The sequence below is a fragment of the Manacus candei genome, unplaced genomic scaffold (genome assembly GCF_025592945.1).
Source record: "Manacus candei isolate 608988 ecotype Guabito, Panama unplaced genomic scaffold, ASM2559294v1 h1tg000099l, whole genome shotgun sequence".
In the NCBI taxonomy this organism is placed as follows: domain Eukaryota; kingdom Metazoa; phylum Chordata; class Aves; order Passeriformes; family Pipridae; genus Manacus; species Manacus candei.
In genome coordinates, this window is record NW_026138147.1 from 590,206 (window position 1) to 617,299 (window position 27,094).

At 53.5% G+C, this 27,094-nt stretch overlaps 2 protein-coding genes across 2 annotated transcripts in view; one reads left to right on the forward strand and one right to left on the reverse strand.

Annotated features, from left to right (window-relative positions):
• The window catches only part of LOC127461281 (uncharacterized), a 111,145-nt gene that overhangs the window by 52,664 nt on the left and 31,387 nt on the right, over positions 1–27,094 (reverse strand). The gene's annotated exons all lie outside the window — the stretch shown is intronic.
• On the forward strand, positions 22,528–26,554 carry LOC127461328 (uncharacterized). Its single transcript, XM_051769007.1, has 4 exons — positions 22,528–22,736; positions 24,850–24,930; positions 25,707–25,809; positions 26,195–26,554. Exons 1-4 carry the CDS (start codon positions 22,528–22,530, stop codon positions 26,552–26,554), a joined length of 753 nt encoding a protein of 250 aa, XP_051624967.1.

The following is a 27,094-nucleotide window of genomic DNA, read 5'->3' on the forward strand; positions in this document are numbered from 1 at the left end:
TACAGGGGAATTTTGGTGGTTCCCTCACCCCACTCGGAGGCAGCTTTCCCACAGCTCCGGCTGGAGGGGGATTTTCAGTGGATCTTTGATGGATTTGGAGTCGGTTTGGAAGCATTTTTGCTCCATTTCAATGGATTTCAGCTCAGTTCTGAAGGATTTCCTGGAATTTTGAGTGGATTTCAGGGGGATTTGGAAGGATTTGGATGGATTTTGATGGTGTTTTTTATGGGATTTGCGTGCATTTTGCTGGATTTGGGGCAGTTTCGGGGGATGTTTCGGTGCTTTGCTCCCCATACTCTGGAGCTCAGGTCGCTTTCCCGTCGTTCGCGCTCCCTGAGCTCTCTGTGCAGAGTCTCCCGGGACTCCTTGATTTTCCTCTGGAGCTGCTCCCGGGACTCCTTGAGCTCCCTCTGGAGCTGCTCCCGCCACTCCTTGAGCTCCAGATTTGGTGAACAATCCACTCTGGTTCCTCAAGCACGGTTCAATTTTGTGGGACAAATCCCATGCCCATCCCAGGACACACTCACCATTCTCTGGATCAGTTCAGCTCCTGGTTCCAGCCTGTTTTCCTCCAGGCCTTTGCTCAGCTCTTGCAGCTCTTCCAGCCTCTTCTGCAGGGCCTGGAGTTCCAGCATAGCCAACTCCTTTTTCCTCAGTAAGTCTCTCTCCTCTTCCACTAGGGATTGAACAACGATATTCAATGAAACGATAAGTCCTGGGTTTCTCAGTGTGGTCCTGACAAGCTGCTTGCTTTTCATCGTAGGGAGGTGTGCAAGTTTCGAGCTGGCTTCCCGCCAAGTCCCCGAAACTCGACAAGAAGGACCTGCTTCCCAGAGAGGGAAGAGAAAAAAAAACGACTTAAGCAGCCAAAGCTATAGCAAAAATATATATATATATATTTTACATATGAGACAGATATATACAATGAGAATACTATGCACCACAACTCCAGAAATCCCAAACAGCTCCCCAAAAAGGGAAGAGGGGGAGAGAGAAAGGAAAAGGACAAAAAGGGACAAAGACCAACCAAGTCAACCAGCCAACTGCAGGTAAATTAGCAAAATCTCACCACTTCCCTTTGAACAGGCAGGATGGCTGGACACGGCCCAGCGCTCTCCCCTCACGCATGGCAGATAACAGCAGTCACTGTGGGCCTCAGCTCCAGATAAGCCAGACCGAGACAGGGACCCGCCGTTCTCGAACCTTGCCGGGAAGGAAGAGCGCGAGGTCCCTCCTGCTGGCTTTATTTATACCTCAAGTTACGCAAAGGAATAGCATGGAATACTTCCGTGATCACCTTCCTGGTTCCAAGCTGGTCTCCAGGAAGGCCTGAGTGAAACCATCCCATTCTCCACCCCTTATTCCATACTATTTCTTTACGTAACACCTGTATATTGTGTCCATCTCTATCCCGCGCGTATACATATACATATATACATATAGTCCATGTTTATTTCGAGGCTGTCGTCTGTTGTTGGAGATCAGCACCACCAGCAGCTCGATTAGGATTCTTGGCCCTTTCGTGGCAATCACAGTTCTGGTTTAGGGCTGGCTCATTGGTTTGGGCTGTCTCATCATGGGACATCCTTGGATACCGGAATCACTTTGTTCGGGTCTTTTCCGTCTGGTGTCTGGTCTCCTGTAAAACACAACTTAGGGCACAGAATTAGTTTTTCCCCAGAGCTAGGTTTCCTTGAGGCACACATTGGATCTCTCCATCCTTCCTCATAACCATCCAGGGATTTCCGGGCCCTTGAGCAAAAACAATCCCACGACTGGGTTTGTCTTGGCCTGAGGGAGGAGTGATCCAAAGGGCCTTACCTAACATACCTTTTAGATGGATGGCTGGAACTTTGTCTCCATCTCCAGTGTGGAGGGATTGTGCTTGGGCAGGACCAGCTGGGTTGACAGAGCCTCTAGTGTTGACTAGCCAGGTGGCCTTGGCTAAGTTCTTATCCCAATTTTTGTAAGTTCCCTCACCTAGTGCCTTTAGGGTTGTCGCCAACAGTCCATTACACCTTTCTACTTTTCCTGCAGCAGGTGCATGATATGGAATGTGATATACCCATTCAATCCCATGCTCCTGTGCCCAAGTGGCTAATGGGCTGTTCTGGAAATGAGTCCCATTGTCTGACTCAATCCTCTCTGGAGTGCCATGTCTCCACAGGACCTGCTTCTCCAGACCTAGAATGGTGTTTTGGGCTGTTGCATGCGGTACCGAATATGTTTCCAACCATCCTGTGGTTGCTTCCACCATGGGAAGCACATAGCGTTTACCTTGGCGGGTCTGTGGCAACATGATATAGTGTCCTAGTTAGGACAGCTGAGATCAGTTCATCATGGTGGGTGTAACCCAAAACTGTATTCTATAGCCTTCCATGTCATTTCCCAGAAACTAGACTATTGTTGTCAATAGACTATTCGCACCCTCTGCCCATAGAGCCTGACTCCTCAGGCTATAAACTAGGTGTTAAGAGGCCTGTGAGATAGGAGGATGTTTCTGTCCTCACACCCTTTGTGGAACTCCCCACCCTGAGGGGAGCACTGAACATTCCTGCCTGAACTGGAGGATATATAATCTTGGAGTTTTGGAACATTTTTAACCCACTCGTGGGATCCAGAGGAAGGCTGCAGCTCATCGCTCTCAACCAGACTTAGACCACCACTGGACTGCGATCACCAGTTCTGGCCAGACTGCAGCAGCTCTCCCACCAGCAGGTTCTTCCCCTCTCCCTTTACTTTGGACTCAAACAGGGCCCAAGGAACACCACTTTGTTCAGGCCCCAGGGTACTGGGTTATACATTTGGGTTTTTGTGGGTTGAGACCAATTGTTGGTTTGTATTATTGTACTTATTGTATTATTGTAATAAATTGTTATTCTGATTTATAATCTCTCCTTTGAGTTGAGTTCATTCCCCCTGCTGGTTAACTTTTAAACCAGCACATTTTGGCGCCCAACGTGGGGCAGAGAGAGAGAAGTCAGAATCACAATTTCATTTGAAGCATTTGTCTATTTGAATATAGAAACTCCCTGATCACCATGTTGTTTGATGCACTCACATGGATGTTGTATTTGAGCCTGTTCATATTTCCACAGATGGGGTATTATTTGCCTTTTTGATGCTCTCTTTAAGACCAGGGAGAGGGATCCAAATTGTTTTATTAGTATATTATGTTTATGTCATTCTAACATCAGAAGCAATGAGTTTCATTGTAAATGTGTATTCAGTCCTGTTTGCCTGTCCTGGTTTGGGTTGCTACCTCTGGGGCCTCATTAAAAATCGTACCCAGCTTTTTGGGGGAACAGGGGTGGATGGTTTCCAGCCTCCCACCTCCTTCTTCCCCTTCAGACCTGCTACAACAGTTTTTGAAAATATTGAGTTCCCTTTTGATGTTAAGGACAGCATAATGTTATTGTTAGTGTTGCTCTGTCTGCTCTGTACTGTGTACACCATGTTTAGGGTCAGAAAAGTGCCTTTTAGGGAGGTTGGTTGGACACCTGCCCTGGGAGCAGATAATGCTGAGTGGCACGGGAAGTGGGAGGACATCAGCCAGTATTTGGAAAAGTTTTCTCCTCCAATGATCTGGAAATTCACCCCTGAACAACTGCAGGATCCTGTTAGCATGATAAGACTGGTGAAGGAAAAATGCTCTGGCAGCTCCAGAGATGGCCAGCTCACAGCAACCTGCTGGGCCCTGGCCACTGCCTACCGGGCACTGCTTGACATGGTACAGCACTGTCAGGAGGAGGAGAGAAGGACCAAATCCGCAGGCACCACGTCCACCCAAACCACAGCTGAGTCAGAGGGAGAAAGAAATAAACCAACCGGCACCGTGTCCACACAAACCATCGAGGAGCCAGAAGAGCAACCAAAACCAATAGCAGTCGCCCCTGTCCAGAAAAGGAAATCAAAGACTAAATCAGTTCGCATAGCAAATGATGACGAAGAGGCGGGACCTTCACATCCACCGGAGGAAACAGAACCAGAAATAATCACTCGGTCCCTATCCCTGGGTGAGCTACGTGAGCTCCGGAGAGAGTTCACACGACAGGCGAACGAGTCCATTCTGACCTGGCTGCTCCGAATCTGGGATGCCGCAGCTAACGATACGATCCTAGATGGGAGTGAAGCCAGACAGCTGGGATCCCTGTCTCGAGATGTAGTCATTGATCAGGGGATTGGAAGGAGGCAGGAAACTCTCAGCCTCTGGCAGCGACTGTTGTCCAGTGTGAGGGAGAGATACCTTTGCAAGGAGGACCTCCACGTACAGCAAGGACAGTGGAACACGATGGAACAAGGTATCCGGTGCTTAAAGGAGTTAGCTGTACTGGAGATAATCTTTTCAGAGGATGAAAGATTCCCTAAGAGTCCAGATGGCGTACAGTGCACCTCCCAAATGTGGTTAAAGTTTGCACGACTCGGGCCAGAAATGTATTCCCGCTACTTAGCAACGCTGCAATGGAGGGAGGGAGAGGACAAGGTGGGAGCATTGGTTAGCAAACTCAGGATTTATGAAGACACTGTCACCGCCCCATTACGAGCCCACGTCTCATCTGTGGAAACCAAACTGGCTGAACACGTCCGAAGCCTGGAAGAGAAAATTGAAGAGGGACACCAGAAGCTAAGAGAAGAGATTAAGGAAGGGATTTTCCATATCTCGCCAGGACAAACAAGAGTCTCTGCTATCAGGAGCCAGCGTCCCCCAGCTAAGGAGAGAAGGTACACTCCACGTGGCGATCTGTGGTTTTACCTCCGTGAGCATGGAGAAGATATGAGGAAGTGGGATGGGAAACCCACCTCTTCCTTAGCAGCCCGGGTACGTGAACTGAAAAGAGGAACAAATACCATAAAGAACTCTTCAAGGGTAAACGTTGCTCCAGTCTCTCGTGGGCAAAACTCCAGACGGTACAGGAATGATCCTCTTGAAGGGACCTCCAGGTCATACCCACAAGAAGAGCACAATGAGTACCATGACCAGGACTAGGGGTGCCCTGCCTCTAGCCAGGTAGAGGAGAGGGACAATCGAGTCTATTGGACTGTGTGGATTCGGTGGCCTGGCACATCAGAGCCACAAAGATATAAGGCCTTAGTGGACACCGGCGCACAATGTACTTTAATGCCATCAAGATACGTAGGGGCAGAATCCATCTCCATTTCTGGGGTGACAGGGGGATCCCAACAGCTGACTGTACTGGAAGCTGAAGTGAGCCTGACTGGGAAGGAATGGCACAGACACCCCATCGTGACTGGTCCAGAGGCCCCGTGTATCCTTGGCATAGATTACCTGAGGAGTGGGTATTTCAAAGACCCAAAAGGACTTCGTTGGGCTTTTGGCATAGCTGCTGTGGAGACGGAGGAAATCAGACAGTTGAACACCTTGCCTGGTCTCTCAGAGGACCCCTCTGCTGTGGGACTGCTGAAGGTTGAAGAACAATTGGTACCGATAGCCACAGCAACAGTGCACCGTCGGCAATACCGCACCGACCGAGACTCTGTGACCCCTATACAAAAGATGATCCGTGACCTGGAGACCCAGGGGGTGGTCAGCAAGACTCGCTCACCCTTTAATAGCCCTATATGGCCAGTGCGTAAGTCCAGTGGAGAGTGGAGGCTGACGGTGGATTACCGTGGACTCAATGAAGTCACACCACCCCTGAGTGCTGCTGTGCCGGACATGCTGGAGCTCCAGTACCAGCTGGAGTCCAAGGAAGCCAAGTGGTATGCCACCATTGACATAGCCAATGCTTTTTTCTCCATTCCTTTGGCAGCGGAGTGCAGGCCACAATTTGCTTTCACTTGGAGAGGTGTGCAGTACACCTGGAATCGACTGCCTCAGGGGTGGAAACACAGTCCCAGCATTTGCCATGGACTGATCCAGACTGCACTGGAAGAGGGTGAGGCTCCAGAGCACCTACAGTACATTGATGACATCATTGTATGGGGGAACACAGCGGGCGAAGTCTTCGAGAAAGGAGAGAAGATAATCCAGATTCTCCTAAGAACCGGTTTTGCCATTAAACGGAGTAAGGTCAAGGGACCTGCTCAGGAAATTCAGTTCCTAGGAGTGAAGTGGCAAGATGGACGCCGCCTAATTCCAATGGAGGTGATTAACAAAATAGCAGCCATGTCCCCACCAACCAGCAAGAAGGAAACACAGGCTTTCCTAGGCGCTGTGGGCTTTTGGAGGATGCATATCCCCGAGTATAGTCAGATTGTAAGCCCTCTCTACCTTGTGACACGGAAGAAAAATGATTTCCAGTGGGGCCCCGAACAACAACAAGCCTTTGAACAAATTAAACAGGAGATTGCCCATGCGGTAGCCCTTGGGCCAGTAAGGACAGGACAGGAGGTGCTGGGGGAGATGGGCTCAAAGGCTTTCCTGAAGTCAGAACAGACACATCCCCAGCCTTTCCCTCAGCTTCTGAGGGGGTCATTTTGTCAGAGGAGGAGACCAGGTTGGTCAGGCAGGACCTGCCTTTCCCAACCCCACACTGGCTGGGCCTGATCCCCTGGATGTCCTGCCCGTGCCGTGGGATGGTGCACTCGGGTGCATCCCTTCTGGGCCCAGGGCCTTGTGGGGGTGTCACTGGCAGGGCAGGTCACTGAGCATTTCCTGCTGGATTACAGGGGCTTCACTCAGCTCCCCATCACCAGCTTCCAGCCCTGGGCTCAGGGGATCCTGAGGACAAGTGGTTTTAGAAGTACAGACTGAGGCAAAGGAGGCAACAAGTCCCTCAGCCTTTTCCTCCTCCCCTGACACTGGGCTGCCCTCTCCACCCAGCAAGGGATGGAGACTCTCCTGAGCCCTCCTTTTGCTGCCCATGGATTCAGAGACACATTTTTTTGCTGTCTTTAAGTGCAATGGTCAAATTCTGTTCTGGTTTGCCCTTTTCCCTTTGAATTTTCTCCCTACATAACCTCACCACATCCTCGTAGTCCCCCCAAGTTTCCTGCCCCTCCTTCCAGGGGTGATAAACTCTCTTTTTTCCCTGAGTTCCAGTCTAAGTTCTCTGTTTAATCAAGTTGTGCCTTTTGCCTCCTGGCTTGTCTTAGGGCACATGGGCACAGCTCCTGGAGCTTTGAGATTTCCTTCTTAAAGCACCTCCAGCCTTCCTGGACTCCTTTGCCCTTCAGGATTGACTCCCAAGGGACTCCAGCAATCATTCTCCCAAACAGGCCAAAGTCTGCCTGCCGTCAGTCCAAGGTGTCAGTTCTGCTGCCCCCTCCTTCCTCCACCCAGAAAGGAAAACTCCAGCATTTTGGGGTCTCTGTGCCCGACGGCTCCGACCACCACCTCCCCCACCAGTCCCGGAATCATGGAATGGTTTGGCTTGGAAGGGACCTTAAAGAACATCTCAGTGCGGCTGTGAAGCCGGGGGTGCAGCCAGGGGTGCCCAGGGCTGTGGGGCAGAGCAGGGTCCTGCAGCCCAGGGCGCTGTGCTGGGCAGGGACTCTGCTGCCTGCCAGGGGCAACTCTCAGCCGGCCCGGGAGCTGCTGCCAGGGCTGGGGGAGAAGGGCTGTGGGCAAGGAGAAATCCCTTGGAGGTGAGGGCAGCATCCTTTGGATGCCGTGCTCTTGCAGGGTCAGACCTGCTCACAGCTCCAGATCCCCACAAGGTATTTTACAGGGAAGATTTGACCAAGCACACAAAGTCAGGGGCTTTGGGGAGGCACTGGGACATAGAAATTGTTCTCTCAGTTTAGGAAGAAGCACTTAAATGCAAAGCCTTTTCCTCTCAGACATGAAGAATTCAAGGACTCTCAGAATCAGACAGGATCCTGGGCAGTGTTGAGCTGTGGGGGGAAGTCACAGCCCCACGAAGCCCCTGAAGCTTGAGGGCTTTGAAGGATTACAGAGTGTTAGACCGTTTTCCATGAGAACAGTAAGGCTAACTAGATAGTTCCCATGGTCACAGCCTTGAGATATAAAGAGTACAAGGTCAAAGCAGTCTGGTTGAAGGCAGCTGCTGGATGCCTAAGTGTTTCTGCAAGAATATGTTTATATTCTGTGTGTGAAAGTAGAAGCGAGCGAGCTCAGTAAAGGCTGTGCTCTGTGGATCCCCTGGGAGCAGGGACAGCACAAAGCCTTTCCCACGTGCCTCCCTCACCTGGTTGTGGTCTCCCTGTTTGTCAGCACTGCCATATTTTCCAACTTGAACCCCCCTCCATCTCCTCCCCATCCCTGGATCTGACCCTGTCAGTTCTGTACTCAGTGGTTCCTCCAGCACTGAACCCCCTCATCTACAGCCTGAGAAACCAGGAGTTCAAGGATGCTCAGAGAGAAATGATGACTGGATGCTTTCCAGGAGCAATCAAGTGCCTGTTTTCTGGGCTGTAGCATTCAGAATGGGTCTCACTAATGGCCCAGCCTTTCTGCTCAGGTTTTTTGTGGAGCTCATGGAGTTGTTCTCACAATAAGTTTCTGTGCAATTAAATATTATTATGCACCGGCCTTCTAATTTAGTGTTCACCTTTTGACCCAGAGATGTATAAATGATGAATTGTACTCTCGGAGTATTTAAACCATATAAAGGACCCTGCAGTGCCTTCTTTGTCCAAGATCCTTCTTCTTAGCTGTTCCCAAAGGACAGCACACTGCAGGACAGGATGTATTTGCAAAGGGGAAGGGGACAATAATCCCAGCCCAGCAGCACTGCCAGGGAGCAGCAGCGCTTGGTCTTCCCAGAGCTGTTCTCTTGCCCCTTCCACACTGTCCTCCTGAGCCCCTTTCTCCCTGTAAGGCCTGAGTGCTCTCTGAGCACAGTCCTGGGGGCTGGAAGCCCTTGGAGCACAGGCAGGGACAGGCCCTGGGAACTTGTGAAGCAGAGCTGGGCTCCCTTCCAGCATCTCCAGGATGCTGTGGGATCTTCTGAGGGCAGGGCATGGACTGGGGCACTTCTTCTGTCACCTTGCTCCAGGGCTGGAACTCTCCTGCAGTGTCACCATGACACTCCTGCTCTCTGCTTTCCAGGTTCCATTTTCAGATCCAATCTTCCCCTCCTGTTCCCAGGGACATCCTGGGAGTGCTTCAGAGCTGCCATCCTGGGGCAGCTCCTGCCCAGCGTGGGCAGGCACAAGGTCTCTCCAGCTGCTCCTCTCCCCTCCCCAGTGCCACTGTTTTCTGCAGCCTCCTCATCCTTGCCCAGCACAGCCCTCCTGGCACAGTTGGACACAGCCCTTGTTCTACCCCCTCCTCAGGCACCTGCCCAACCCCCTCAGCTCCAGCCTGATGGCCACAAACCTTCAGGGCAGGGAGGCACCAGGGAAATGCTGAGGAAACCTTTCAGCTGCACTCCAATCCAATTGGAGGGGTTGGCCTGGAGGAAGAAATCCCTTCTCATTGTCCAGAACCACCAGGACAACCTGTGTGGTGTCCTGGGCACTCCTCTGGAAGTGTGGGCTATGGAAAAGGTTTTGGTGTCAGGGATATTGAGAAGGCTGGGCAGTGTCACTGGGAGACCTCTCCCAAACCCTTGGAAAGGCCAGAGCCATCCCAGAGCTTCCTGGGGCCTTGGCAAAGGCAGACATGGAAGCAGTCTGCAAACAGGGCAGCAAGGAGGGTTGGCAGAGTTCCACACTGCTCAGGCTCAGCAGGGAAGGGGAGAGGGCAAGTCCTCCTGCAGCCATTGCCAGGCATGGGAAGGACAAGGCAGGGACTGCAGAACCCCTGTGGGAGGGGATAGAAGAGGATGTTGTGTGCCCAGACTCCAGCAAGGCCTTTGACATGGTCTGCTGTGGTCTCTTAGAGCCAGACTGGACTGCAGAAGTGGAAGATGTGGTGGGTGGGAAGTTGGCTGAATGAAGAGTGTCCAAAAAAATCCATGGTACAAAGTCCTCTTGGTAGCAACTTCCTGATGAAATCCCTCGGTGACCAGCCCTTGAACACCACTGTAGAACATCTTTATTCTCTTTCTGTACAATGGGACCAAATGTATTTTCAAGTCCTTTGTGGATGATGCCAAATTTCAGGGAGCCCTTGAGCAACCTGTCCTGGTTTAAAGACACATATTGGGCAGGGAACTCCAATCAAATGAACTCACTCCCCTTTTACTCCCCACCAATACAGGGAGACAAAAATACCAGGAGGTATAAGTGAAAAAATAACAATTTACTGACAAGAAATATGGCAGCAAAAACAACAATACCAACAGAACAGTTCAAAGCAAGAGCCGAGAGAGAAATTGCCTCCTCTCTCCCCCCCTGCCCCAACTCCCTTTTGTAAAGACAAAACCAGGGATCAGCAGGTGCCTCCCTTCCCCCTCTTCCCCCTGAGTGAACAAAGAACAAAAAACAAAACCAGGGGAAAGAGGGGGCAAAGCAAAATGTGGGAAACTCTCTGGCCTGAGGTGAGTTGTGCTGCCCAAGAACACGCTGACTCCAGAGGTGTCCCAGCGGGGCAGAGCCGGCGACTCCGGTCCGTGGGGCAGGGGGGAGGCAGCGGCTCTGCTTGATCCCATGGAGTTCTGGGGAGGCACAGGGGGGGCCAGGAGACTCTTCAGTGTCACTGTGGCCCCTTGGTTCCAAGAGGTTCCACAGTGTGGCAATGGTCCCTTCACTCTACAAGGTTACGTCCTCTCACAGGGTCCCCTTGGCTCCAGGAGGCCCCTCAGTGTCACCAAGCCCCCTTGATTTAATGAGCCTGCACTGTGTCCAAATGGCCCCGTGGGACCACAAGGTTTCACAGTGTGCGGGTTTCCACGAGGTTCTGCAGTGTCCAAGGGTCCCTTTGGCTCCATAATGCCTGGTCACAATGGCCTCTGGATTCCATGGGATTCCTCAGTGTCACAATGGCCTCTGGATTCCATGGGATTCCTCAGTGTCACCATGGCCTCTGGATTCCATGGGATTCCTCAGTGTCACAGTGGCCTCTGGATTCCATGGGATTCCTCAGTGTCACCATGGCCTCTGGATTCCATGGGATTCCTTAGTGTCACAATGGTCTCTGGATTCCATGGGATTCCTCAGTGTCACAATGGCCTCTGGATTCCATGGGATTCCTCAGGGTCACAATGGCCTCTGGATTCCATGGGATTCCTCAGTGTCACAATGGCCTCTGGATTCCATGGGATTCCTCAGGGTCACAATGGCCTCTGGATTCCATGGGATTCCTCAGTGTCACAATGGCCCCTGGATTCCATGGGATTCCTCAGTGTCACAATGGCCCCTTCGTCCCACAAGATTCCACAGAGTCCTGGTGCTCCTTTGCATCCCTAAGGCCCTGTAGTGTCACAATGGCACCTTGATTCCATGAGATTCCAATTTGTCCATGGGTTCCTTTGGCTCCAGAGGGCCCTGTAGTGCCAAAATGGCCCCTGCATTCCATGAGTTTCCACAGTGTCCTCTGGTGCATAGGGCCTTCAGTGGCACAATGCCTCCTTGATTTGCACAGTGTCCCAGGGTTCCTTTGTTTCCATGAGGCCCTGCAGTGCCACAATGGCCCCTTGATTCCATGTGTGTCATCACAAAGCTGATCCCACCCAGATGAAAGTTTGGGGGAGATTGGGAGGAACTGGGACAAAAAGGATTGGATATTTCGGGAAGGAAAGAGGGGCTTGGCCAACAGATAGGAAGGATTTTGATGAGGTAAAAACAGGTTTAGGTAATTCTGAGGGTGCTGAAAAACTGACTGTGAAAACAGTCCTGATGGACTTTTACTCTCTTTGTAACCTCAAGCCACACCACTACCCAAAGTGCTGCCCCTCCCATTGAAAGGAATCCACTGCTCTAATCCCAACCTCAACTGGACCTTGAAGGCAAACCCAAAAGCCAGAACTCCAAATTCTTATTTGTCCTCTAATGCCCACCCTAATCCCAAACCTGTATTACCAGTATAAAAAGCCAAGCTTTAATCCTAACCCAGCCCAAAAAGCTCTTCCCCTAATCATGAACCAGACACCACCAGGAGAACAACAAAGCTCCCAAAGTTGTGCCTCATCCCCAGCCTGAGCTCTAAACCCCAAGCCCTGACCATTCAGCACCCCCACAGCCCTTGGGAGCAGGGCAAGGACCTGCAGGGCCCAGAGCAGGCCCAGGGGGTTGGCAGAGGAATGGGAGGTGACCTGGATCTGCTCAGCTCTGCAGTGACCCCCAGGAGAAGGGCCTGGGCTCTGGCAGGGATGTCCTGTGGCACAGGGGCTCAGGATCCAAGTTCAGAAGGCCAAGTGCCCATGGCAACAGCCAGAGCTGGTGCAGAGACACCAGGGAGGGTCTCGAAATGCTGCTGGGAGGGGGTGGGAAAGCAGGAGGGGTGTGTGCAGCCTGCAAGGCCAGAGCAGCAGCAGGGCCAGGGCAGGACAGCCTGCAGGAGAGATGGCCAAGGGCTCTGGCAGGGCTGCAAGGCCCAAAGGCACCCAGGCCTTTGTCCCCTTGCCTCTGGCAGCTGCCTCTGCCACTCAGGCCACCACAAGCAACTTGCCTGGCAGGTTCTGCACTTGGTTTCTGCCTCGCCCCTCCCCAGGAGCCTGGCAGGGGTTGCCCAGTTTTGGGCCTTTGTTGTTCCTCCCCTCCCATCCCAGTGCCCCCCAAACAGCCCTGAGCCAGCCGGGAGGGACAGGATCTGCTGGGCCAGGGCCTGGGGCTCAGCCCTTGGCCTTTGTGCTCCACAAAACCAAGGCAGGCTTTGCTCAGCATTGCAGGGGCCTGCCCAGAGCCTTTGTCTGCCTGCACTCCTGGCCTCCAAGGAGCTGCTCCAAGGAGTCCCTGGGGAGGCTTTGGCAGTGCCTGCCCTCAGTGGGGCCCAGCAATGCTTCAAGGCACTTGGAGTTTGGCTTCTGACTTCTTCAGCAGCTGCTTCAATCTTCTCTCAGCACCTGAGGAGAATGCATGCAGCTCCAAACACATTGTGGGACTCATTAAAACACAGAAAAACAAATTCTTTCCCTTCCTTTAATTGTCTTCAAGTCTTCAAGACATCAACAACTAATTGCAGTTGTTTTGTTGTTCAGCTAAGGAGGAAGATTTTAAAGTGGACGTCACGAAAAATAGATATTTTTTGATGAAAGGGAATGATTTCCATAGAGCCTTGGGATGCCAGAGGGTCAGGGCCCAAAGGATTTGGATCCAAAGATAAGGGGGCAAAAGACATTAGTAGCATTTGCTTATTGATCAGTTTAACAATTATCAAGTGATTCAACAGCATTTGCTAATATTTTAACAGTGACTGAATTAGAGATTCCCACTCCAGGGACACTTCCCCACACCCCTGGTCCAGTCCAGGGGCTCTTCATTGCTCAGCTGGTTTGGTCAAGGCTTGTCAGGAGCTCCTGAGATCACTGACCAGGCCTGAGGACAATGGGGGAGGATGCACCACCACAGGGGCTTCTAAGAAAGATGGGCACAAACTTTGTGTAGGGACATTTCTGAGCACTCTCCAAGGGTTTTGCAGATGAAAACATTGTGCTCCTAGCCTGAGATAGTCCCAGGGATTCATTTTACCAAGGCCTGGAGTGGCAGAACATGGGGCAATGGATTTCAACTGACCTAGGGGAGCTTTCTATTGGATAAAATGAAGAAATATTTACCAGTGGGGTTGGCAAGAACTGCAACAGGTTCCAAGAGAAGTGGATGTGCTCTGAGCCTCATGATGGGCAGCCAGAAAGGGGATTTGGGGACTGGGCAAGACTTGTCCTGGGATGTCTCCGAAGGAACTAAAGCAAGGGGAGGATCCCAGTGGTCACTGGAGGAACAAGCATGAGAAAACAGAGAGCAAAGAGGCTGAAAAAGCTGGTCCTGTTAAACAGGAGGCTGGTCAAGACACGTCCTTGGCTGTGCCCTGCAAGTGATCCCCACAGCCTGTCCCGTTTTCTTACGAACTCCATGGCCAGGAAGTTTCTGTGGGGAGGGACCTCTCTGCTCCTGGCACAGATTGTGGCCCAAGTTCCAGCCACTGCAGCAGGAGCCACAACTAGTCAGGTCTTGTGTTCTTTGGGGGCCAGACTCTGCCCAGACTGGGGTGTGTGTGTGTGTGTGTTGGAAGCACAAAAGAGTGAAGGAAATGCAAAGCTAAACACCCAATGTAGCCTGACTTTGTCCCTAAGTGGGGCTGAGAATTGGACACAACATGTGCAGGGACAGAGGGAGGGGTTTGTCCCCCTGGCCCTGCCCACAAGGGACACCTTTCAGGAAGGGTTGTGGCCTTGGCTGTGCTGAGGGTTGCCCCGGGCAATGCAGCTTGGGATTGCAGTGGCACTGTCAGGGCTCTGCAGAGCTCCTGGCAGTTCCTGCATTTGTCCCCAGCAATGCCAGAGAACTGCAGGGGTTGCAGTCAAGTCATTGTGCTCTTTGGGACCCTGACTGGCTCTGCTGAATGGGGCAGACCTGGAGTTCCCAGACTGTTCCTGCATCCAGGGTCGGGCCTGCAGTGACGTTTGTGCAGCATTCAATTGGCGCAGTGGCAGGATGGCCATGGATCCATTCCTGCACAAACACAATGGTGCTCCATCCCAGGCAGGGGTAGAATGGGCCCAAGAATTTTGGAAGGATAAGAAGCAGGGAGTTTTGGCCCTGTGGAACCCCATGGAACCAAAGGAACCCTGGGACATGGCAGAACCTCCTGGAATCAAGGGGACATTGTGACCCTGCAGCACCTCACGGAACCAAAGGGAGTCTGGGACGTGGCAGGGCCTGATGGAAACAAAGGAACCTCCTGGGAACAAAGGGACCCTGGGCACTGCCAAAAGTCAGGGAGACAAGGGAACCCCAGGACACTGGGGAATCTCCTGGAATCCGGGGGCCATTGGAATCCACTGGGGCCTCCTGGAACCAAAGGGAACATGGGACACTGCGGAACCTCATGGAATCAAAAGGACCCCGGGACTCTGTGGAACGTCAGGGAAACAAGGGGCCAGTGTGACATCCCAGAACCTTTTGGAACCAAAGGGACCCAATGGGACTTTGTGGAACCTCATGGAATCAAGGGGCCATTGTGACACTGGGGAAAATGATGGGATCAGTGGGCCATTGTGGGCACTGCAGTGCACTGCAGGGCCTTCTGGAGCCAAAGAACACTGGGAAACAGTGCAACCTCATGGAATCAAGGAGCCATTGTCCCACTGCTGAGCCTCAAGGAATAAGGGATCCAATCTTTGCCTCAGATTTTGTCAACAATTAAATTTAAGGAATTACAGAAGTGGGATTGAACCACTTTTGTCCCACAGGTTTTAATGATTGGCCAAATGAGAATATTGATATAAATTGAATCATTTATTCTTACAAAAGATCAGACAAAAGACCTTAATCAGAATTATTTACTAGACAGTATAAAGGCTAAAACTACTAGTAGTGTAGTATAAGATAGGATAGTGCCCTATATTGAAGCAATTATTGAAACAATTCTATTAAAGCTACCGGGGGTGGTGGGGAGAGGGGGTGGGTAGGGGGGAGGATTAGCGTAGGGTGTCAAGTAGACCGTGGGGGTCCGCCGACCAGCAGGAGGGAGAGCGGCACAATCCCATCTGAAATGTCGCAGGTGAGCAGTGTACCTGAAGATATGTGGAAACGCAGTGGGGGGAGGATAAGGTCAGGGTGGATAGTGGGTTCTTTTAGAATAATGGGGGTCCCCGCCAGGCTGGGGCCATGAAAGGCACCCCCGCCTCGATGGGTACTGGGGTCAGAATGATTGCTTTGTTTGTTTTGTCTGTCTGTTTTTGGTTCTCCTGCGGCTACTGCCCAGGTTCGGCATGTTCTGGATATACTTGCTTTGCTCTGTTACATCCTGAAACGGTGGGCAGGACAAAGGGTTGTTCCTGGGTACCTCCCTCAGTTTGTTTATAGATAGGTGTTAATAAAGCAGGAAATGAAAGAGTTGCCCAAAGCGTTCTAATAGGAACATAGTCTCTGTACCCCTGTGTGGTTGCGAGCTATGTGGTACGTGCCTCCAGTAGGGTCGCCCACGCCAGACAGGTCAAAACCGTAGGACCAGATTTAATACATTCTTGGGCAGGATGAGCTCATTAGCCTCCTGGCAGTCAGCCTAGGAGAAGGACAACTCCAATCCCAAACCCGGGCAGACGGAGCTTGCTTAGCCCTGTAAGGCCATCCATCTAAGAGAAGGTCACTCTAATTAAACCTGTGTCCTGAGGACCTCACTGCCACCATCCAAGCTCGCTCGGCCCTGGCAGATGAACCTCAGCATTAAAGGGTGGGTTCAGTTCTGCGCACACTGTGTCTCACCTAAAACATCCATTGCGCAGGTTTGAAGCCTTTACCCACATGCAAAAAGTCCTGTAGCGACGGGCGAGGGTCGAAATGGCAGGTGAGAGGTGCACTGGGAGCCGCAGACCCAACCCTGCATGCAGGCGGTTCAGGATATTGGTCATTTGAGACTGACCGGAGACGAGTCTCTTGGGGCAGCACCCTGAACGACCAAGCAGCCTTTCCAAGGACAACACTGCTTGCTCCACTCGGAGAGGGGCCTAGAAAAGGTGGCCTAACCAAAGCTCATCTCCACTTTCACCCGGTTGGTTAACCACGGTCAACGGGCATCTTCTTCCAGCGCAGTCGCACAAAGATAAAAGACAAAGGCACGCACCTGCCTCCAAAGGTGTACCTAAATTAACTCTAGCATGTTGGAACTCAGAACCATGCTCGATTCTGCGGATAGCGGACGTCCTGAGCGTCGGTCTGCCCTAATTGCCCATGAGCTGGCTCGTCTCAACATCGACATTGCCGCTCTCAGTGAAGTTCGCCTTCACAAGGAAGGCAGCCTCAGAGAACGTGGTGCTGGTTACACACTCTTTTGGTCAGGCAAGCCCAGAACCGAAAAACACCTCTCAGGAGTCGGCTTCATGATCAAAAACTCCATTGTTCCTAAACTCGAAAATCTGCCGACAGGTCACTCTGACCGCATTATCTCCCTACGCCTCCCACTAAACAACAACCAACACGTTGTCATCTTTAGTATATATGCCCCAACTCTCCAAGCTGACCCTGCTGAAAAAGATAAATTTTACACCGACCTGCGCCACCTTACCCAAAAGGTGCCTGCAGACGATAAGATCATTATCCTTGGTGATTTAAACGCCAGAGTAGGCAAAAATTTTGAAGTCTGGAAAGGAGTATTAGGCAAGCATGGTGTTGGAAACTGCAACGATAATGGTCGACTTCTGCTAGAATTCTGTGCAGAACAACAGCTCACCGTCACTAACACTATCTTTCAGCAGAAAGATAGTCTGAAGACAACCTGGATGCACCCCCGTTCTAAGCATTGGCACCTCATTGATTATGTCTTGGTGTGACAGAGAGATGTCCACGATGTCCACCATACCCGCGTGATGCCCAGCACAGAATGCCAAACAGACCATCGGCTTGTGCGCTGTAAACTCAATTTCAAGCTCAAATTCAAACCTAAAAGGGGCAGCATCCCAAGGAGAAGACTCCAAGTTAACAATCTCCAATCAGCCACAGTAAGAGACAGTTTCCAGGCAAACCTTCAAACTAGGCTCGAAAACCTTCCCACAGATTCTGCAGATTCCTCTCCTGAAACAATCTGGCACCATATTAAAAACAGCATCCTGCAATCCTCTGAAGAATCCCTAGGGTTCTCCCTCAAGAAGAACAAGGACTGGTTTGACGAAAACAACCAAGAAATCCAAGGCTTGGTGAGGAAGAAGAGAACCGCCCACCAAGCACACCTTGCACTGCCATCCTGTCACGCAAGAAAAGCAGCCTTTCGTCTCGCATGCAGCAGCTCCAACAGAAACTCCGTGACATCCAGAACAAGGGGTGGATCGATCTAGCTGAGAAAACTCAATTATGCGCAGATACAGGTGATCACAAAGGTTTCTATGAGGCCTTGAAAACAGCATACGGGCCTGCATACCAGGTCCAAAGCCCTCTGCTCAGCGCTGATGGTCAAACCCTTCTAACAGATAAAACCTCCATTCTGAATTGATTGTCTGAACACTTTCAGACTCTTTTCAGTACCAACCGTGTAGTCCAAGACTCAGCAATTCAGTCCATCACACAACAACCAGTAAAGTATGAATTGGATACTGCCCCCACTTTAGGAGAAACCCTCAAGGCCATACAGCAGGTGAAAACTGGCAAGGCAGCTGGGGTTGATGGAATTCCACCTGAAGTCTGGAAACAGGGGGGCCTTGCACTCCACACCAAATTTCACGAGTTTGTGGTGCGCTGTTGGGAGCTCGGTGAACTACCATCAGACCTTCGAGATGCAGTCATCATCACCTTGTATAAGAAGAAAGGTATTAAATCAGATTGCTCAAACTATCGTGGTATTACTCTGCTCTCCATTGTTGGCAAAATCCTGGCAAGAATACTCTTGAACAGACTAATACCCACTATAGCAGAAGGAATCCTTCCTGAAAGTCAGTGTGGCTTCAGAGCCAGCAGTAGTACCACAGACATGGGATTTGTCCTCAGACAACTGCAAGAGAAGTGCAGGGAACAGAACAAAGGTCTCTGTGTAACCTTTGTCGACCTCACCAAGGCTTTTGATACTGTGAGCAGAAAAGGTCTGTGGCAGATTTGGAACGTTTAGGTTGTCCCCCCAAGTTCCTTAAAATGATCATCTCACTCCATGAGGATCAGCATGGCCAAGTCAGATATGGCAACACACTTTCTGAGCCCTTTTTAATTAAGAATTGTGTGAAACAAGGCTGCATTCTCGCTCCTACCCTGATCACTGTCTTTTTCAGCAGGATGCTCCAAAGGGCCACGGCAGACCTCGATGATCAGGACGGGATCTACAGTCGATACCGTACTGATGGAAGTCTATTCAACCTACGGCGACTGAAGGCCCACACCAAGACCTTAAACCATCTTGTCCGGGAGCTGCTTTATGCTGATGATGCTGCCCTTGTTGCTCACACAGTGGCAGCTCTGCAGCGTTTAACATCCTGCTGTGCTGAGGCTGCTGAGCTCTTTGGGCTGGGCGTCAGCTTGAAGAAGACACAAGTTCTCTATCAACCTGCACCTCAGGAAGGCTTCCATCACCCCCACATCACCATTGGCCAATCAGAGCTCAAATCAGTCCAGCAGTTTAATTACCTTGGTAGCCTCACCTCCTCAGATGGTAAGATCGACGGAGAGACAGACAACAGGTTAGCAAAGGCATAGAAAGCTTTTGGAAAACTCCACAAAAGAGTCTGGCGTAATAAACACTTGAAGAAAAGCACCAAGATCAGTGTTTACAGAGCCATTGTGCTGTCCACTCTCTCATATGGATCTGAATCATGGGTCATCTACAGCCACCACCTGCATCTCCTGGAACGCTTCCATCAACGCTGTCTCCGCACAATCCTAAACATCCCCTGGTCAGATGATGTGACCAATACGTCTGTTCTAGAACAGGCAGCAGGCACAGGCATTGAGGCCATGTTGCTGAGAACACAGCTGTGCTGGGCAGGGCACGTCTCCAGGATGAAGGACCAACCACCCCCTCCCGAAGGTCCTGCTTTATGGTGAACTTGCCACCGGCTGCTGCAAGAGAGGAGCCCCGAAGAGGAGATACAAGGACTGCCTGAAACAACATCTCAGCCTTGGCCATATTGATCACCATAACTGGTCTACTCTGGCCTCAAATCGGGAGGCCTGGAGACACACCATCTATAACGCAGCTGTCTCCTTCGAGAACACACGCAGGATCACTCTCGAGGAGAAAAGGCAACGCAGAAAGAACCGTGTATTGCAGAATATACCACCTAAGGAGTCTTTCTGCTGTGCCTTTTGCAATCGGATATGTCTGTCACATATTGGCCTCATTAGCCACCAGTGTGCCTGTAATAAATGTGGATAGAGCCTTCCTAAATCTTCGTTTGTGAAGCCCAGCCATGATGATGATGTTAAAGCTAGCCAAAAGAAATAATTATTACGTAGAGATCTGATGGAACTCACCCAGACCAACGGTCACTGGGAGATTTCTTTTGCTCAGCCTTGAGGAGTGTCCTTGGAGGGCGTCCCCAGCCAAGGCAGGAATCTCCACACATCTACCCCAAGAAGGGCTGTGTTGGAAGAACCTGCCTGGATGAAAGGGGACTGGACTTCTCTAGTATAAAGTGACTGACTGCTCCTCACAAATGGACAGGCCAGTTCCCAGCTTCTCTGTCCCACCCAACTTCCCAAAGCAGGATGTGTGTTTGCAGTTGGCTGAACCAGGCTGGTTTGAGCATCATCCAACACCAAACCCATTCCCATGGTGGCACCAGTAACTCTCAGATCTCACAGACAGCTTGCAGGAGAGCTGGCACTGTTGGCATTGTCTGATGGCATTTTAGGCCTTCTCAGGGCAGGCCCTCCTGCCACCCGGGTCGAGAGGTTGGCTGTGCAAGTCCATCCTGGAGATGCACAGGGAGCCAAGAGTTGGGCTCCTGAGTGACATCCAGCAATGGACAGGGGGATGGGACTGAGCAGATGAAAGTGTCTCGGGTAGAGCTGGACTGGCAACACAAGGGGGAATTATTCCTGGCTCGCTGGGCCCAGGACACCTCAGGGCCTCAGGGAAGAGCTGCAACAGGGCAGGCACAGTTCAGACTGAATACCCTCTTTGCACTGGAAGGCATTTTTTGTTGCACAGGCATTTAAAAGCATTTCCCAGGACAGAATTTCGGGACAGGGGCACAGGTAGGTGTGGGGAATCCCGGCTGGGCCGGGACCCCTGGTATAGAACGAAAACCTGACTGCGAATAAAGGCCTTAGTGCTGACAGCAGGCACCCTGAGAAGAGGAGAAAAACATCCAGAGAACAAGGCCACTGTTCCTGTGAGAACAAGGATACTGTCTCATGGGAACGAGGACTTGTTTTGAACAGAGTGACTGAGAAAAATATAAACATCAAAGGGAAACAGGGACAGGTGCCCAGAAATGTTGTGAGAAAGTAGAACTGAGAAAGTGCAACTCAAATCCACCTATTGGCTGTAAGAATTGTAGTTTGTGTGTTTAAATGGACCCATCTGTGTGGTATACATGTGCCTGAAGAGCTGTATTTGAGAGGCTGTAAACTGCAGCTCGTGGCTGCTGCTGCTGCTCCGTAGTCCGTCCCAACCAGGACAGGGAGGTCCCAGCCTCACAGGGGTGCCAAAAGGGCTCGGGGGCGGCAGAGCTGGTCCCCAGGTGTGCTCCGCTCTCCGGCTCCTCGTCTCCCTGCACGAGACACTCGTTTCTCGGCCAAGGAGGATGAGGAAGGGAAGGAAAGCAGCAGGTGGATGCAAAGGGCTGAGCGAGCAGGCGGGTGAGGAGAAAGGCTCCTTTGGAAGAGCGAGACAATTGGGGCACATTTGGGATTAAAAACGGAGGGCCAAAAAGCGGCGAGCGGTAATTTGGGACTGCAAGGTCTGCCGTCATCGGGAGCGGGACCGGGCGAGGATGCGGGAAAGGCGGGGAGCGGGACGGGAACAGGCTCGGGGCTGCCGCGGAGGATCCCGCAGGTGCGGGAGGAGCAGCACCTGGGCTGCGGGAGCGCGAACGGGGCAGGGGGAGGGCACCGAGCGCTGCCCCGGGGCCCGGCGGGGCTCCGGCGGGGCATCGAAGGTGCAGAGAAGGGACAGCGAAGGGGCAGCGAAGGGACAGCGAAGGGACAGCGAAGGGGCAGCGAAGGGACAGCGAAGGGGCAGCGAAGGGGCAGCGAAGGGGCAGCGAAGGGACAGCGAAGGGTTAAGCGCGGCCGCGCCGCCGCCGCTCCGCCGCCCGCCCCCCGCGCACGGCGGGGCCGGGAGTGGGGTCTGCGCGGAGCCCGCCCGGCCCCCGCCGCTGCCGCTCAATGCTGCGGGAACACCGGGAGCACCGCGGGGCTGCGGGAGCCGCGGGAACGCCGGGAGCACCGCGGGGCTGCGGGAGCAGCGCCGGGCAGGGCAGGGCAGGGCAGTGCAGGGCAGGGCAGGGCAGGGCAGGGCATGTCCCCCCCGCCCGCACAGGTGAGCGCGGCTCGGCACCGGGAGCAGGCAGGGGGGGTTGGAAAGGGGAAAGAAAATAGGACTAACTAAGGAAATTAGGAAAGGCTGCGGTTCGGGGGAAGGAGAGCGCGGCCGCGCTGCGGGAGCCGGCGGGGATGCGGGGCCGGGCGGACGCGGTGCCTGCCCCGCCGGGCTCCCCGCAGTGCCCCCGCGGCTCCTGGCCGGGCGGAGCTCTGTGCGGGGCTGGGCGCGGGGTCCGCAGAGTCGGCCCGGCCGGGGGTCGCTGCGTTGCCCCCGGGCACGGGGAGCGGGAGCGGCGGGACCGGGAGCATCCTTCGCTCCCTCCATCCCTCCCTCCCTGCACGCGCAGGGATGCTCCCGCCAGGCCGGCACAGACGCGCGCACAACTTTTTGCTGGCTAACGCGGCTGGAGCTGAAGCTCCTTTCGCCTTCCCCGGGCTGATGCTGCTCCCGTGTCGTGAGCAACAAACTGCAGCGTGTTGTTTTATCGATCCCAGACAGGAATGACTCGCTCTCTAAACTACAACTTAAAGGATGCTGCTTGCATAACAAGTGGGAATAGTTGGGATCTTACATACTAATTATCCGTCACCCTCTAGGCTCAGCAAAAGAGGGTTTGTGGGGTTTTTGCAAGGAGGGTTCGATAAAGCCGCCTGATGTCTTGTAGCCACGTCTTCATCTCCACTGGCTGGATTAATGTGGGCAAAGGATTAAGAGCCAGCACGTTGATGAGGCACCCGGAGGTGCAGGGAAGCAGGGGAACGTTCGGCTGGGGAGAGAAGTCAGTTTTTGTGTTTGTGCTGGCAGATCCTCCCGTTTCCGTGGCTCAGTTCAGGACCTGCATCCCAGCCGATAAATCCCTGAGGTGAGAGCAGGGACTGGTGTAAGGCTCCGGTTCTAACGCTCGTGCTGCTCCCGAGCTCCTTCCCGACACGGTGTCCAGCACGGTGGGCAGAGCTGCCCTCCCACCCGCCGTGGGGCCGGAGGTGCTGTGACCCATCCCAGTGGCATCGTGGCTGGGGGAGCCCCTTCCCCAGTCCCTCTGGCTCCCTGCAGCAGCTCCAGCCCGGCTGTGCAGGTGATGCTCCGGCCGCACCGTGGCCGGTACCGATCGTGGGCAGCGGGGGGGGGGTCTGCACTTGGGGCCAGCCAGGTGGTCCCTCCAGAAGCCTTTTCTGCTGCTTCCCTGGCCGGGACACTGGTTTTTATTCTTTTCTGGACCCGAGGAGCTGCATTTTTACCCCGCCTTTGTAAGTCCCTGAAAACTGCTGAAATGGCTCTGGAATAATCCTTCAAAGTCACCTCCCCTCTTTAATCTAATACCAAAAGGGCTTACTTTACACGGCTAATCCCTCTTTTACTTGCTGTACAGCCTCATTTGGAGGTGTGCCCACTGCTAATTTTCCCCAAGCAGGCTGCTCTAGACAAGGGCTTCCACTGGCGTGCAGCAACCTCTCCCTCCTGTGCTGAACTCTGGGCAGAGCTGAATCCCTCTGACAAGATTTTACTTCATTTCAGGACGGGTCAAGTGAAGGAACCCTTCTCAGGAAGCCACAGCAGACGCTGTTTAGTGTGTATTTGTAAATCCCACTTCTTGGGAGGCTCCCAGGGTCTCCTGGCCCAGGTGCCCATAGCCTGGAGGCAGCACTTGTGTGGTGAGGGCTGCAGGGAGCCAGGGGGTGCCTGCAGGGAGCTGGAGTTGAATGATCCCGGCTAAACTCTGGGGAGCTGGAAGTTCTGCCATCCATCCCTTCTGCAGTGAGCTGAGCTCTCTGTAGCCCATCCAGCGCTCCCAGAATTTTCAGCCTGTGCTGTTGTGCAGGTGACAGGACGTGTGTTGGGAATGTGACTGACAGCGGGAGAGCAGCTCACCTTTGCCAGCAGCCTGGTGGCAAAGGGGATGGGATGATGCAACCTTCAACCCCTGACTTTCCATGGGGTAACAGTGGTGTCTGGAGCTCCTCAGCCTCTCACCTGAGCTCACCAGGGGTGTCCGAGGAGGGCAAGTGTGTCTTCGGTGTGGTGGGAGGAGGCGAGTGGTGACGTGTCCTGTTCCCTGAGCCACAGGACACCTTTGGCTGTGGTGTGGCACAAGCCCTCTGGGGTGGGTGGTCTCTGAGACCGCAGCCACCCTTCCCTGGGGTGACCTGAGTTGTATTTCCAGCGTTAATCCCTCCAGGGTTTGATTCCTGCTGATTTTCAGCCCTTGGCTGAGGAGCGTTGTTGGAGAGGGAGGAACAGCAGCACTGGCAGACACCAAACAGCTGGTGAGAGAGCCCTCCTTGGTTCTCAGACTTGCACCTCCTCATGCAGGAAAGTGTTTCTTGTTGCTATCCAAGTCTTTTTTTATTCGGATTCCCATTTCTTTGATTTCAAATTCACTCCCGTGTTACCCCATCAGGGACATCCAGAAAGCAGGGCTGAGCTCATGAAAAATTTCTACCCCAGATGCAAAACTTCAGAATAATTTTGTAGATATTCTGGTGCCCCGTGATTTATTTCCCTTGGGTTAAGGAGTTGGCTTGGTCTGACAGTTCTGTGTAGTTAACGGAATTTAAAACACTCTTTAAAAATCAGAGGTGAAGCCAAGGCAGAGTGAAGGAAGGCTATTAACCATCAGGTAACTCAATTGCCTTTTTCTTTGCTCTCGTGGTCTCTGTGAGTTCTGTTTGCTGGGCCATGCTGGAGATGGCTGATCCCCATCAGGGGCAGGGGTGGGCACAGCCCTGGTACTGTGCAGGCCCTGCCAGGGAAGATGCTACTCCTTGGAAATCCTCTGCTGGGTTTGAAAGTCCCTAAATCGTGCCAGGTCTCTTTTTAGGTGTGTTAGATTCGAGCGAGTGTGGGGTTTCTTCCCCCTGTGGCCTGCAATGCCCCCCTGCCCCCCCTGTGGCAGCAGTTGGCAGCCTCCCTTTGCTGCTGCTGCTGCCCTGGTGTTCAGCGCCGCGGTTCCCCAGAGGACGAACCTCCCTTTGCAGAGGATTTGGCGCGGGGGGAGGCGGAGCGGCGGCGAAGAGCGGCGAGGAGCGGCTGAAGGAGATGGAGGCCGAGATGGCGCTGTGAGGGGCGGGGGGAAGGGGCGGGGCTTTGTGGCCATGGCAACGGGGGCGGGGCCGGGGCTGCGGGGAGGGGAGGTGTGCCATGGGAACGGGGGCGGGGCTTGGGGTGGCCATGGCAACGGGGGCGGGGCCTGGGTGGGTGGTGGTGGTGGTCGGGGGGGGCCTGAGGGTGCCCATGGCAACGGGGGAGGGGCTTGGGGGTGGTGGGTGGAGCCTCAGGGTGGCCATGGGAACGAGGGCGGGGTTTGGGGGGTGGGTGGAGCCAGAGGGTGGCCATGGCAACAGAGGTGGGGTCGCTCTGGTGGGTGGGGCTTAGAGGCAGGAGGAGCTTTGGGGTGTTAATGATTGTGGGCGGGGCTTGGAGGTTAATGGCGATAGTGGGTGGGACTTGGGGCAGTGGGCGGGGTTTAGGGGTGTCCATGGCAATGGGGTGGGGTTTGGGGCAGTGGGAGGAGTTTGGGTTCCTATGGCAACAGGAGTGAGGTCTAAGGGGTTGGGGTGGGCGGGGCTTGGTTTCCCCGTGGCCATGTGGGCGGGGTCAGGGCCTTGGTGATGGGGGTGTTACTGGGAGGGCCCTGGGTGTTACTGGGAGCACTGGGAGGGTGCTGGGGGGTCACTGGGGTGTTACTGGGAGCACTGGGAGGGTGCTGGGGGGTCACTGGGGTGTTACTGGGAGCACTGGGAGGGTGCTGGGGGGTCAGTGGAGTGTTACTGGGAGCACTGGGAGGGTCACTGGTGTCACTGGGGGGGTGTCACCGGTGCCCCTCCCCCCCCAGGTTCGAGCAGGAGGTTTTGGGGGCTCCAGGCCCCGCCCCCGGGGACCTGCTGACCCCGCCCTCCATCCTGCGGCCAATCATCGCCACCAACACCTACCAGCAGGTGACCTTTGACCCCCCGAAAATGACCCCTGACCCCCCCTATGTCCGCCAGTGTCCCCCCAATGTCCCCAATGTCCCCCCAATGTCCCCAATATCCCCCCAATGTCCCCAGTGTCCCCCCAATGTCCCCCCAATGTCCCAATGTCCCTCCAATCCCCCCCAATCCCCCCCAATGTCCCCCCAATGTCCCCAATGTACCCCAATGTCCCTCCAATGTCCCCCAATGTCCCCAGTGTCCCCCCAATGTGTCCCCAATGTCCCCAATGTCCCCCCAATATCCCCCAATGTCCCCCCAATGTCCCCCCAATGTCCCCCCCTTTGGAAATGTTTGGCACCATCCAAACACAGGTACAACTCACAGCTGTCCCTCCTCACGTCCCTCGCAGGTCAGCAGCGACATCCTTGGAGGAGCCTCAGGATTGCTCCCTGCAGTGATCCCTGCTCCAGCCTTGGAATACAGAGCAAAAACCCAGGGAATGCTCCGTGCCTGCAGCTCTCCCGCTCTGGGCTGTGCCACCTCCACACAGCTTCTCCTGGGAAGTTCTCTGCAGCCCAGCACAGGAGGATTCAGCTCTGCTCGCGGCCCTCTGCTCGTGGAGTCGTCGAGAAGCAGCTGCAACAATTCCCCGAGTCCCATTCCCGCGTCTGGGGACGTTTCCTTGGAGCTCCCTTTGTTCTGTGACATGTTCCAAACCTCCTCAAATCCCCCCGAAAACTCCCCCAGGACCCCCCAAACCCTCCTGTGACCCCCCAAAATCTAGCAGAGACCCCAATTTTTGTAAGTTCCCTCACCTAGTGCCTTTAGGGTTGTCGCCAACAGTCCATTACACCTTTCTACTTTTCCTGCAGCAGGTGCATGATATGGAATGTGATATACCCATTCAATCCCATGCTCCTGTGCCCAGGTGGCTAATGGGCTGTTCTGGAAATGAGTCCCGTTGTCTGACTCAATCCAGCACTCGCTGAGCTCCCTCTGGAGCTGCTCCCGGGACTCCTTGAGCTCCCTCTGGAGCTGCTCCCGGGACTCCTTGAGCAAAACTCAAGAACTACCAGCAAAGAACAGGGATGGTTTGGTTCAGTGCTGAATGACATGGGTGTAAACGGCAGGTCTGAGATGAAGAAGTTTTTTTTCCAGTTTAACCCCCTCACCCCTTGCCATTTTGGGCAAGACACGTGGCAGCGGCAGCCAATCAGCGCTGAGCACACACAAATCTTTATTAATTCTTTTGTTTTTAAAAACAAGATGAGGGCGGAGCGAAGGGCGGAGCAAAGGGCGGGGCTTGTTC

What these genes read in the sequence shown, in the direction of transcription:
- LOC127461328 (XM_051769007.1), top strand. Translation starts at nt 22,528, where the DNA reads ATGTCTTGTAGCCACGTCTTCATCTCCACTGGCTGGATTAATGTGGGC. An exon ending in ATGGAGGCCGAGATGGCGCT is followed by an intron (nt 24,931 to 25,706) that starts GTGAGGGGCGGG and finishes CTCCCCCCCCAG; the next exon opens with GTTCGAGCAGGAGGTTTTGG. An exon ending in CCACCAACACCTACCAGCAG is followed by an intron (nt 25,810 to 26,194) that starts GTGACCTTTGAC and finishes CGTCCCTCGCAG; the next exon opens with GTCAGCAGCGACATCCTTGG.